Source organism: Zonotrichia leucophrys, chromosome 2, assembly GCF_028769735.1.
Source record: "Zonotrichia leucophrys gambelii isolate GWCS_2022_RI chromosome 2, RI_Zleu_2.0, whole genome shotgun sequence".
NCBI classification, from domain to species: Eukaryota; Metazoa; Chordata; class Aves; order Passeriformes; family Passerellidae; genus Zonotrichia; species Zonotrichia leucophrys.
Genome location: NC_088171.1, coordinates 1,051,793 through 1,062,714, shown reverse-complemented (window position 1 = coordinate 1,062,714; position 10,922 = coordinate 1,051,793). Strand labels below are relative to the sequence as shown.

The 10,922-nt window shown below is 65.2% G+C and overlaps 2 protein-coding genes across 2 annotated transcripts; both read left to right on the top strand.

The window, feature by feature from the left end:
• The first annotated feature begins 4,083 nt into the window (after window positions 1-4,083).
• On the top strand, window positions 4,084-5,146 carry LOC135442988 (phosphatidylinositol 4,5-bisphosphate 5-phosphatase A-like). Its single transcript, XM_064703255.1, has 4 exons — window positions 4,084-4,532; window positions 4,610-4,714; window positions 4,788-4,871; window positions 4,976-5,146. Exons 1-4 carry the CDS (start codon window positions 4,368-4,370, stop codon window positions 5,141-5,143), a joined length of 522 nt encoding a protein of 173 aa, XP_064559325.1. The 5' UTR covers window positions 4,084-4,367; the 3' UTR covers window positions 5,144-5,146.
• A 320-nt stretch (window positions 5,147-5,466) lies between these two features.
• Window positions 5,467-7,788, top strand: CAMP (cathelicidin antimicrobial peptide). Its single transcript, XM_064703256.1, has 4 exons — window positions 5,467-5,644; window positions 6,539-6,646; window positions 6,727-6,810; window positions 7,642-7,788. The coding sequence occupies exons 1-4, from the start codon at window positions 5,468-5,470 to the stop codon at window positions 7,750-7,752; spliced, it is 480 nt and encodes a 159-aa protein (XP_064559326.1). The 5' UTR covers window position 5,467; the 3' UTR covers window positions 7,753-7,788.
• The last annotated feature ends 3,134 nt before the right edge of the window (window positions 7,789-10,922 follow it).

The window sequence follows — 10,922 nt, the reverse complement described above, 5'->3', positions numbered from 1 at the left end:
CGCCACGGCGGGGTTGGGTTTGGGGTGCGGGGTGCGGGTTTGGGGGCGTCTCGTCTGCAGCGAGCGTGCCGGGATTTCCAGGTGCTCCATCCGGACACAAACTTGACTTGAGAGTAATCCCCGCCTGGAAGGTTTTGGGCTGAAGGTCCTGAAGGGTCAAATGTGGTGAGGAAAGACCCCTAGGCCTTGTCCAGAGCCGAGACCGAGTGGGTTCACCCACCCAGGATCCACCCACCCAGGATCCATCACCCACCGTCCGTTCTCCTGCGGTTGCACCTTTGGGAAGCGCCGTTGTGGGCTGGGGGAGGGAGCCAAGCTTCATTGTGACATAAAAACAGCCACTTCAAGGACTTGGAAAATCCATCTGCACCTTCAGGGAGCTGCAAAGCCCCCTGAGCCCTCCCTCCCAGGGGTACCAGCAGCGATTTGGGGGCTCCTGGTTGCACACGGGGTCTCCAAACAGGACAAACACGGCGCTGTCACTTCCAGGAGCTTCTTACACAAGACACCCCCAGTTTCTTGTGCTTGATGTGGAAAACTTCTCCACAAGAGCCACAGGATGGAGAAACCAGGAAGAGGAAAGGTTCGGTTAAACCAGGATCGTTTGGGCAAGCTCTGGAGAAGGATAGATGGAAACGACTCCAGGCAACAGCCTGAGGGTTTCAAAATGGAAAACAGATTATCAGGATGTCCTTGAAATTAAATATCGAGGTATTTTCCAAGCCTAAGAGGCAGCTGGAACAGAAAGGCTGGGATATTTTAGGAGAGACAAGGAAAATACGTCGTGCTGTGCTGGGAAAGATCTTTGCCATGGGTTTTGTGCCAGGAAACTTTGGAATGCTGGCAGAGCCAAAGAGCTGCCTGGCAGCCCCTGCCCTGCATGATCTGTGATCCCCCCGGAGCTCCCCGTGCCCCCCTGGGCACAGCCATACCTCCTGGGGCAGCAGGGCCAGGGCTGTGGGCTCTCCCCTTCCCGTGCCCATCCCGGTGTTCCAGGGCTGGCAGGAGCGGGATGTGCCCCCGGGCAGCAGTGCCAGGGGTGTGGGCTCTCCCTGTGCCCATCCCACTGTTCCTGGGCTGGCAGGAGCAGGATGTGCCCCCGGGCAGCAGTGCCAGGGCTGTGGGCTCTCCCCGTGCCCATCCCGGTGTTCCCGGGCTGGCAGGAGCGGGATGTGCCCCCGGGCAGCAGTGCCAGGGGTGTGGGCTCTCCCCTTCCCGTGCCCATCCCGGTGTTCCCGGGCTGGCAGGAGCGGGATGTGCCCCCGGGCAGCAGTGCCAGGGCTGTGGGCTCTCCCCATGCCCATCCCGGTGTTCCCGGGCTGGCAGGAGCGGGATGTGCCCCCGGGCAGCAGTGCCAGGGGTGTGGGCTCTCCCCTTCCCGTGCCCATCCCGGTGTTCCCGGGCTGGCAGGAGCGGGATGTGCCCCCGGGCAGCAGGGCCAGGGCTGTGGGCTCTCCCCCTGTGCCCATCCCGGTGTTCCAGGGCTGGCAGGAGCAGGATGTGCCCCCGGGCAGCAGTGCCAGGGGTGTGGGCTCTCCCCCTGTGCCCATCCCGGTGTTCCAGGGCTGGCAGGAGTGGGATGTGCCCCCGGGCAGCAGGGTGTGGGTACTCCCATTCCCGTGCCCATCCCAGTGTTCCCGGGCTGGCAGGAGCGGGATGTGCCCCCGGGCAGCAGGGCCAGGGGTGTGGGCTCTCCCCTGTGCCCATCCTGCTGTTCCCGGGCTGGCAGGAGCGGGATGTGCCCCGGGGAGCAGGGCCAGGGGTGTGGGCTCTCCCCGTGCCCATCCCTTTGTTCCAGGGGTGGCAGGAGCGGGATGTGCCCCCGGGCAGCAGGGCCAGGGGTGTGGGCTCTCCCCTTCCCAGCCCCATCCCGGTGTTCCCGGGCTGGCAGGAGCAGGATGTGCCCCCGGGCAGCAGTGCCAGGGGTGTGGGCTCTCCCCGTGCCCATCCCGGTGTTCCAGGGCTGGCAGGAGCGGGATGTGCCCCCGGGCAGCAGGGCCAGGGGTGTGGGCTCTCCCCCTGTGCCCATCCCAGTGTTCCAGGCTGGCAGGAGCGGGATGTGCCCCCGGGCAGCAGAGCCAGGGGTGTGGGCTCTCCCCTTCCCGTGCCCATCCCGGTGTTCCCGGGCTGGCAGGAGCAGGATGTGCCCCCGGGCAGCAGTGCCAGGGGTGTGGGCTCTCCCATTCCCGTGCCCATCCCGGTGTTCCTGGGCTGGCAGGAGCAGGATGTGCCCCCGGGCAGCAGTGCCAGGGGTGTGGGCTCTCCCTGTGCCCATCCCGGTGTTCCAGGGCTGGCAGGAGCGGGCTGTGCCCCCGGGCAGCAGTGCCAGGGATGTGGGCTCTCCCTGTGCCCATCCCAGTGTTCCCGGGCTGGCAGGAGCGGGATGTGCCCCCAGGCAGCAGTGCCAGGGATGTGGGCTCTCCCCGTGCCCATCCCGGTGTTCCAGGCTGGCAGGAGCGGGATGTGCCCCCGGGCAGCAGGGCCAGGGATGTGGGCTCTCCCCTTCCCGTGCCCATCCCGGTGTTCCAGGCTGGCAGGAGCGGGATGTGCCCCCGGGCAGCAGTGCCAGGGCTGTGGGCTCTCCCCGTGCCCATCCCGGTGTTCCAGGCTGGCAGGAGCGGGATGTGCCCCGGGGCAGCAGGGCCAGGGGTGTGGGCACTCCCCGTGCCCATCCCGGTGTTCCTGGGCTGGCAGGAGCGGGATGTGCCCCCCATCTCCTGCTCCCACATCCCCAGGACTGACTCTGGCTGTACATGTGGATGTCTATATTGGGGTACTGTGTATATTTTAGGGTCTATAATGAGCATATCTGGGTATCCATGTGATCTGTCAGGACATATCCATTTCCCCCACATCTGGCTTCCCAGCAATGGGAATCCTTTGGACTTTTCTGTGCTGCTCAAACTTTAAAAAGGAAAAATAAGAAAAAACACGATCAGAATGAAGTTGTTGCCTGTGGCATCTTCTCTTCTCCAGGACCCCTCCCAATGTTTTTCACGGGCAGAGGAGGCTCTGGTGAGCTGCTCTCCTGGTGTTCCATTATCCCTTTCCCTCCCACCTGGGCCTTGTGTCCGTAGCAATGGGAATATTGGAACAAAGACCTTTGGAGGAGCAGCAGCTGCCCTGGGCCCAGGGCTGTCCATGGCCCCAGGGCTGCCAGAGGGAGGCTCAGGTGTCTCCCAGATGTGCTTCCCAGGATTCCTTCACCAGGGATTTCTTTGTTTTTCCATTGTGGATGCAGCAAGGAGTGAGGAGAGCTCCTAGCTCCAAAGGCAACAGGAAAATCCTGAATTTTGGGGTAACAAGACTTGCTCACCCGAGGAAGGCAAACTGGGAGAGCAGGATGCACACAGTGCAGTCCTCAGTAAACCCTGTGTTCCTGAATCCAAGGAAAACCTGAGCATGGGGCGTTTGGGTGAATCTGAGCAGGGTGAGAGGGATATTAAAAACCCAAAATGGTGTAAAGAAGCTGGGAGAGGGCAGGGGGCTCCTGGTTCTTCTCTCAGTGGGAAGCAGGAGGCTGCTGTGGCTCCGGGCTCGGGAGGAGCAGGATCTCGGTGGGAGCAGCGTTCCAGGGAGCTGGGAGCGGGCACAGGGAAGGATCTCGGTAATGCCGCGTTCCGAGGAGCGGGCACAGGGAAGGGGCTCGGTAGGAGCCGCGTTCCGAGGAGCGGGCACAGGGAAGGATCTCGGTAATGCCGCGTTCCAGGGAGCTGGGAGCGGGCACAGGGAAGGGGCTCGGCAGGAGCAGCGCTCCGAGGAGCTGGGAGCGGGCACAGGGCAGGGGCTCGGCAGGAGCAGGATCTCGGTAGGAGCAGCGCTCCGAGGAGCTGGGAGCGGGCACAGGGAAGGATCTCGGTAATGCCGCGTTCCGAGGAGCGGGCACAGGGAAGGATCTCGGTAATGCCGCGTTCCAGGGAGCTGGGAGCGGGCACAGGGCAGGGGCTCGGCAGGAGCAGGATCTCGGCAGGAGCCGCGTTCCAGGGAGCTGGGAGCGGGCACAGGGCAGGGGCTCGGCAGGAGCAGCGCTCCGAGGAGCTGGGAGCGGGCACAGGGCAGGGGCTCGGTAGGAGCCGCGTTCCGAGGAGCAGGCACAGGGCAGGGGCTCGGCAGGAGCAGGATCGCGGTAGGAGCCGCGTTCCGAGGAGCTGGGAGCAGGCACAGAGAAGGGGCCTCGGAGGGGGATCGGCCCCGCCGAGCTCCAGCATCGCCGCATCCCCTGCAGGTCCAGGCGCGCTCCCCCGCGGCACCGGGCCAAGGCAAACAGCGGGAAGCCGATCCCCTCCCGCGGCACGGGATGGGGCCGCTGTTTACCCCGCAGCCGCAGCCGGGGGCCCCGAGCCCGGCCCGGGGCTCATCGCGGGCTCATGGCGCTGCCGCTGCTGCTGCCGCTGCTGCTGGGGGCGGCGGGCGCTGCCGTGCCCCCGGCCGTGCCCCCGGCCGTGCCCGCGCCCCGCGAGCTGGCACGATCCGTGCTGGAGACGCACGGGCAGGAGCTGCGGCTGCTGCGGCTGCTCGGAGTGGCCCGGACGGTAGGAAAAGGGTGCGGGGGTGCTCCGGGATCCCGCACCATCCCGTGCGGGGCCCCACGGAGCTTCTCTCCCGGCAGAGCTTCGACTGGGGGACCCACTTCAGCATCAACTTCACGGCGCGGCAGCCGCCGTGCCCCAAGGCCGCCCCGGACCCCCGCGGCTGCCGGGGCCGCCCGGGCAGGGTGAGCGGGGAGCGGGAGCCCCGAAGGCGGGCATCGGGGGGTTCCCGGCGTGCTGAGGCCGCTGTGTCCGCAGGTGCAGCGCTGCTCGGCCCAGGTGTCCGTGTTCACCTTCCTGCCCGACGTGCCGCTCTCGATGGTGGAGTGCGGCCGGGAGCCGGTGAGGGCTCCGGGAGCGCATCCCGGGGCTGGACACGCGTCCCCATCACTTCGGGGGGGTTTCTTGGCTCTGGAGTGAAATCTCCCCTTTATTTCTCCCCGCAGCAGCAGCCCGGTGACAGCGCCCAGCGCCGCTCCCCTGGCACCAACCCAGGTCACTCATCATCCTCATCCTCCTCATCCTCCTCATCATCATCCTCGGGGCCCCCTCCGCGGCCTCGGCCCCCTCCCAGCGCGTCCCGCCGCCCCCTGTCCCCAGCGGAGCCGCAATAAAGAGATGTCGGGCTCGGACCTGTGCGTGTGTGGGGGTGACAGTTTGGGGGGGTGACAGTTTGGGGGCACCCTCGGCTTGGGCAACAGCGATGGGGCAACTCTGGGCTTGTGCAACCCCGCGGGCACCCACCTGACACGGGCAACGTGTCACCACCCGAAAGGTCCCGGCCCCCAAAGCCCCCGAGGGGTTCGGAGGCCACCGCCCATCACGGGGACACACGGGGGCCCCCCCAAAAGAACGGCCGCTCTGCGGCTTGGGGCCGGGCGGGTCCCCAGCCTCCCGTGGGGGATAAAAGGGGCGCGGGGGTGGCCGTGGGGACAGCGATGGCGAGCCCGTGGGTGCTGCTGCTGCTGGCGGTGCTGGGGGGCGCCTGCGCCCTCCCCGCCCCGGCGCCCCTCTCGTACACCGAGGCGCTGGCGCAGGCCGTGGATTCCTACAACCAAGAGCCCGAGGTGCAGAACGCCTTCAGGCTGCTCAGCGCGGAGCCCGAGCCCGGCCCGGTGAGTGCCCCCCACCCGGGACCCCCCCTCCCACGGGTGACACCCCCACCCCGCTCGTGGGGCCTGATCGGGGCTGCCCAGCCCACCCCGCGGAGTGCCCCCCACCCGGGACCCCCTATTTGTGACCAGGACCCCAATTCCTGTCCCCCCACTCGGGGTGCACAGTGCCGACCCGTGAGTGAGTGTCACCCACTCGGGACCCCCTATTTGTGACCCCCGCCCAGGACCCCAATTCCTGTCCCCCACTCACAGTATCCCACTCGTGAGTGCCTCCCACCCCGGACCCCCTATTTGTGACCGTGACCCCAATTCCTGTCCCCCCACTCGTGGTACCCCACTCGGGGTGCACAGTGCCAATGCGTAAGTTCACCCACCGGGACCCCCCATTTGTGCACCCCCCCATGACCCCAATTCCTGTCTCCCCACTCACTACCTGGGGTGCACGGTGCCGACCCAAGTCACCCACTGGTGACCCCCATTTGTGATCATGACCCCAATTCCTGTCCCCCCCACCATCGGGGTGCACAGTGCGATCCCACCCGGGACCCCCTGTTTGTGACCATGACCCCCGTTCCTGTCCCCCACTCGCGGTACCCCACTCGGGGTGCACAGTGCCAACCATGAGTGAGCATCACCCACCGGGACCCCCTATTTGTGACCAGGACCCCAATTCCTGTCCCCCCACTCGGGGTGCACAGTGCCGACCCCAGTCGTGAGTGCCCCCCACTCGTGTCCCCCCATTTATCGCACACCCCTCATGATCCCCCCCTTGTTCACCTCTCAGTACCGGCCCTGAGCCCACACCAGTGACTGCCACCCCACTGGTGACCCCCTCCCAGCGCCACCCCATTGCTGACCCCTCTGCTGTCACCTGCCCCCCACGCGTGTCCGCAGGGCGTGGAGCTGAGCTCTCTGCGGAAACTCAACTTCAGCATGATGGAGACGGAGTGCGCGGCCAGCGCCCGCGCCAACCCCGACGACTGCGACTTCAAGGAGAACGGGGTGAGGAGGAGGAGGAGGAGGAGCGGGAGGAAGGTGGGGGGGCCGCTGCCATCCCCGGCTGACACCGCGTGTCCCCCCAGGCCATCAAGGAGTGCTCGGGGCCGGTGCAGTTCCGGCAGGACTCGCCCGAGATCGACCTGAGCTGCTCCGACGCCTCCTCCGACGTGAGCGGGGGGAGCCGGGCTGGGAGGGGAGGGCCCTGAGGGGCCCTGAGGGTCCCTGAGGGTCCCGCGTCCCCCAAAAGGGACACCCCGAGGGCTCCGCTGCCCCGTGGGGGCTCCACAGGAGGGTGGGGGGTCCTGGGGAGCTCCCTGGGTGGGGGGTTCCAGGTGGGGCGTCCTGGGTGGAGTCTGGCCTTGGGGACACGAGTGGGGTCCCAAGTGTTGGATTCTGGATATGGGGTGCCAAGTGTCCCAGGTGGGGGGTCCCTGGTGTGGGGACACGAGTGGTGTCGCTGGTGTGGGGTCCTGAGTGGGATCCCGGGGATGGGGTCCCTGGTGTGGGGTCCTGGGTGGGGAATACCCCTGGTGTGGGATCCTGGGTGGGATTCTGGGGATGGGGTCCCTGGTGCAGGGTCCTGGGGGGGGAATAGCCCTGGTGTGGGGTTCTGGGTGAGATTCTGGGGGTGGGGTCCCTAGTGCAGGATCCTGGGTGGGATTCTGGGGTTGGGGTCGCTGAATGGGGTCCCTGGTGCGGGGTCCTGGGTGGGATCCTGGGTGGGGAATAGTCCTGGTGTGGGATCCTGGGTAGGATTCTGGGGGGGGTCCCTAGTGCGGGGTCCTGGGTGGGGAATACCCCTGGTGCAGGGTCCTGGGTGGGATCCTGGGGATGGGGTCCCTGGAATGGGATCCTGGGTGGCATCCCGGGGATGGGTCCCTGGCGCGGGGCCCTGGGTGGGTTTCCAGCTGCGGGGGTCCCTGGCTGGGGTCCCGGCTGTGCTCCCAAGGGGGAGCCCCCCACCCCCGCACCCCCTGAGCCCCCCATCCCTCCGGCAGCCGGTTCTGATCCAGCGCGGCCGCTTCGGGCGCTTCCTGAGGAAGGTTCGGCGCTTCCGACCCCGCATCAAGTACAACGTCCACCTGAGGGGCTCCGTGGGGCTGGGCTGAGCAATAAAGGAGCCACCGGGAGTGGCCGTGCGGGCACCGCGTCCTCCTGTCTGTCGCTGTCACACGGGGAAACTGAGGCACGGCCGGGACACGGGGCTGCTCCGTCCTCAAGGGGACGCGGGGTCCGACTGGGGACAGGGATGGGTTCGCTCTGGGGAGCCCCCAGGAGCCCACCCAAAAAAGGGGTCACCGTCATCCCCAGGGTGTCACTGTCCCCATAGTCATTGTCCCCGCGGTGCCATTGTCCCCACTGCATCTTGTCCCCCCCAGCCAGCAGCGATGGCAAAGGGAGCTGGGGAGGGGACACAGGGGACACTGTGAGCCCTCCAGGGAGCTGCAAGGGGGGGTTCAGGTCCCGAGGGGACCCCCAGGGTGGCCCAGTTTGGGACAGGGACATTGTGGGTGCAGATTGGGGGGCTCGGGGACCCCTGTGCCCCAAAAGCGGCTGGGGCAGGGTCATGGCTGCAGCCCCCTGGAGGTGTCCCTCTGTCCCCCCGATATTCCTGTGGGTCTGTACCCCACAAACCCCTCTGTGGGGACCCCACAAACCCTCTGGGGACAGGGAAGGACAAGCCCAGGGCTCCAAGTCCCTGCAGGGGCCGGTGCCGGGAGGAGAGCCCGGTGGTGCCCGTGTTGTGCCCATTTTGGGGGAGCTGCTCCTGGGTTCTGTCACCAGCACCGTCCCCATCCTCGTGTCCCCCTTGTGGTGACAGTGGCAGGGAACCCACGGCACGGCCGGGAGGCAGCTGGATTTGGGATGGGGCTGTCGGGGGGGTCCCCGAGGTGGCAGCACCTGCAGGGGGGTCCCTTTGCCCCTCCACAGCCTTGGAGAGATGGGGGGACCCCAGATCTGCCCCCGAGAGCGCGCCCCACTCACGACCCCCAGGGTGTTCCCAGCTCTCACAGCTCCCTGGCTGGGCACGGGGGGATTTGGGGGGGCTGGGAGAACTCGGGGGTCCCCATTGGGGCACAGGGACACTCAGGGTGACACCAGGAGTGATGCAGGGACCTTTATTGGCAGGGAAGGGACACAGGGAAGGTACACAGGAGGGACCACAGGGAGGGAAGGAGGGGAAAAACACCAGAGGGACAGGTGGGACACAGAGGGACACAGGGGAAGGAGGACACAGGTAGGGGGGACACAGGAGAAAGGGGGACACGGAGGACGGGAGGGGACACAGGAGGGGACACAGGGGGGACACAGGGGGGAACAGGGAGGGACACAGGAGGGAAGGGGAACACAGGAGGACAGGGGGACACAGGGAGGGGACACAGGGAGGGGACACAGAGAGGGGACACAGGGTGGGGACACAGGGTGGGAACACCGGGGGGACACAGGGTGGGGACACAGCAGTGTCACCCTCAGGGTTTGGGTGCCTTGAGGTTGAGCCTGTCCCGGATCCAGATCCGACCGCACTGGAAGAAGCCCTGGAAACGCTGCTTGACCTTGCCAAAGAAATCCTTGATCTTGGACTTCCAGACTTGGCCAAACTGGGGAAACAAAGAGCAGGGTCAGACTTGGGGAGGGGGGGGATGAGGAGGGGACCTGGGGACCCCCGGGGGACACGGAGCCATTGCAGCCCCTTCTCACCGCGGCCGGGGCCTTCTCGCAGGAGAGCTCCACCGTGGGCTGCTGCCCCTCCAGGAACGCGGAGCCCTGGCACCAGGTCAGAGCCTGTGGGGCACAGAGGGGACACAGGACAGCCCAACCCCCTCGTGCCTCAGTTTCCCCACTGGATAATCCCCAGTTCCCACAGGACGAAGCCTCACCCCGAGCCAGCGGCTCTTGCAGTTGCTGGTGGCCGTTCCCGGTGTCCTGCACGTGGTTTCCTCCAGGGTGAAGCTCAGCTCCTGCCGGCTCTGCAGGTCTGAGGGCTGGGAAAGGGGACAGGATCCATCAGGGATCCATCCCCCTCCCACAACCAGCCCCAGGAATCCAGCCTGGAACGGGTCAGCCCCAAAACGGGACAGCCCCACCGTGAGCAGGGCCGGACCCAGCAGTGCCCAGCCCTGGGAAGGCAAAGCCCAGCGCTCACCCAGCCGGGCCGGGGCTGAGCCTCCCGCAGCCGCAGCACGAAGGGACTGACGGCCCTGGCGTTCAGCAGCTCCACGGCCGCCGCCACCACGTCCCCGTAGCTCAGGGACCCCGGTGGGGACGAGGACACCGCGGTGCCATCCTGTCCCAGCGTGGATCCGTGTGGATCTGGCGTGGAGGCTCCAGCCAGCCCCAGGCCCAGCAGCAGCAGCAGCAGCGGTGGCAGCGCTCGGCTCGGCCCCATGGCGCTCCTGGGTCCTGATCCTGCTCCTGCTCCTGGATCTGGATCCTGCTCCTGCTCCCCAGCGCTTTTATGGGAGCTGCCCCGGGCGTTCCAGGGGGGTGATTCTGGCCCGGTTCCCAGCCCAGCCCTGCAGGGCCCAGGGCAGTGGGCAGGGCCGTGCCGGTCACCTCGGTCAGCGTCCCCCTGCCATGTGTGACTGGGGTGACAGCGAGGACAGGGGTGACACACACAGAGTCAGATTAAGCTCTTTTCTGACCCAGAGATGGGACAACTTTACAAATTTTAAAAATTTTTATTCCATTTTCAGTCTTATGCGAAGGGTGAGACAACACAGATGTTATCATTCACACCATCCCAATCAAATCCCAATTATTTCCTAATTACAACACATTATAAGCATTTCTTCGCCTATCAGTTTTTGCCACACCATGCTGTAAATGTTATAAAGCCAATCATCTAAAATTACTTTTTAATCTTTCTCCAGTCTTATTTGCAAGGCCATCCTTTAAAACCTGTTCCTAGTTCCATTTCTCTCCCTCAGCAATGCCTGTCCTGCTCCATGGCATTTCCAAGCCAGCATTTCTTGTCTCAGGGTTTGCACACAGATCACAATGTGTGAGCCTTCTGCCAGGCTTGGAGAATTCCCTGCAAATCCATTCCCCATATTGGCCATTGTGAAAAATGCATGTATTTTATGATTGTATTTTATGACTGGCTTTTCGCAAATACTAAAATGAATGTTTTATGCGTTGTGTTAGAAAGTAATGCTGTATTAATTCTCTTAAGCAGTGTTAAATACAGTTTTAGGTTATAAAAATTGTTAAAATAGAAACAATGCTATGTAAGATGCTTTGTTTAACAGAAAGGGCTTGCAGTGAAATAGCAGCCACA

Excerpts from the sequence above, each read along its gene's own strand:
- CAMP (XM_064703256.1), top strand. The coding sequence starts at position 5,468 with ATGGCGAGCCCGTGGGTGCTGCTGCTGCTGGCGGTGCTGGGGGGCGCC. Across the intron at positions 6,647-6,726 it reads GCGACTTCAAGGAGAACGGG|GCCATCAAGGAGTGCTCGGG; the intron begins GTGAGGAGGAGG and ends GTGTCCCCCCAG. Across the intron at positions 6,811-7,641 it reads GCTCCGACGCCTCCTCCGAC|CCGGTTCTGATCCAGCGCGG; the intron begins GTGAGCGGGGGG and ends TCCCTCCGGCAG.
- LOC135442988 (XM_064703255.1), top strand. The coding sequence starts at position 4,368 with ATGGCGCTGCCGCTGCTGCTGCCGCTGCTGCTGGGGGCGGCGGGCGCT. Across the intron at positions 4,715-4,787 it reads GCCGGGGCCGCCCGGGCAGG|GTGCAGCGCTGCTCGGCCCA; the intron begins GTGAGCGGGGAG and ends CTGTGTCCGCAG. Across the intron at positions 4,872-4,975 it reads TGGAGTGCGGCCGGGAGCCG|CAGCAGCCCGGTGACAGCGC; the intron begins GTGAGGGCTCCG and ends TTCTCCCCGCAG.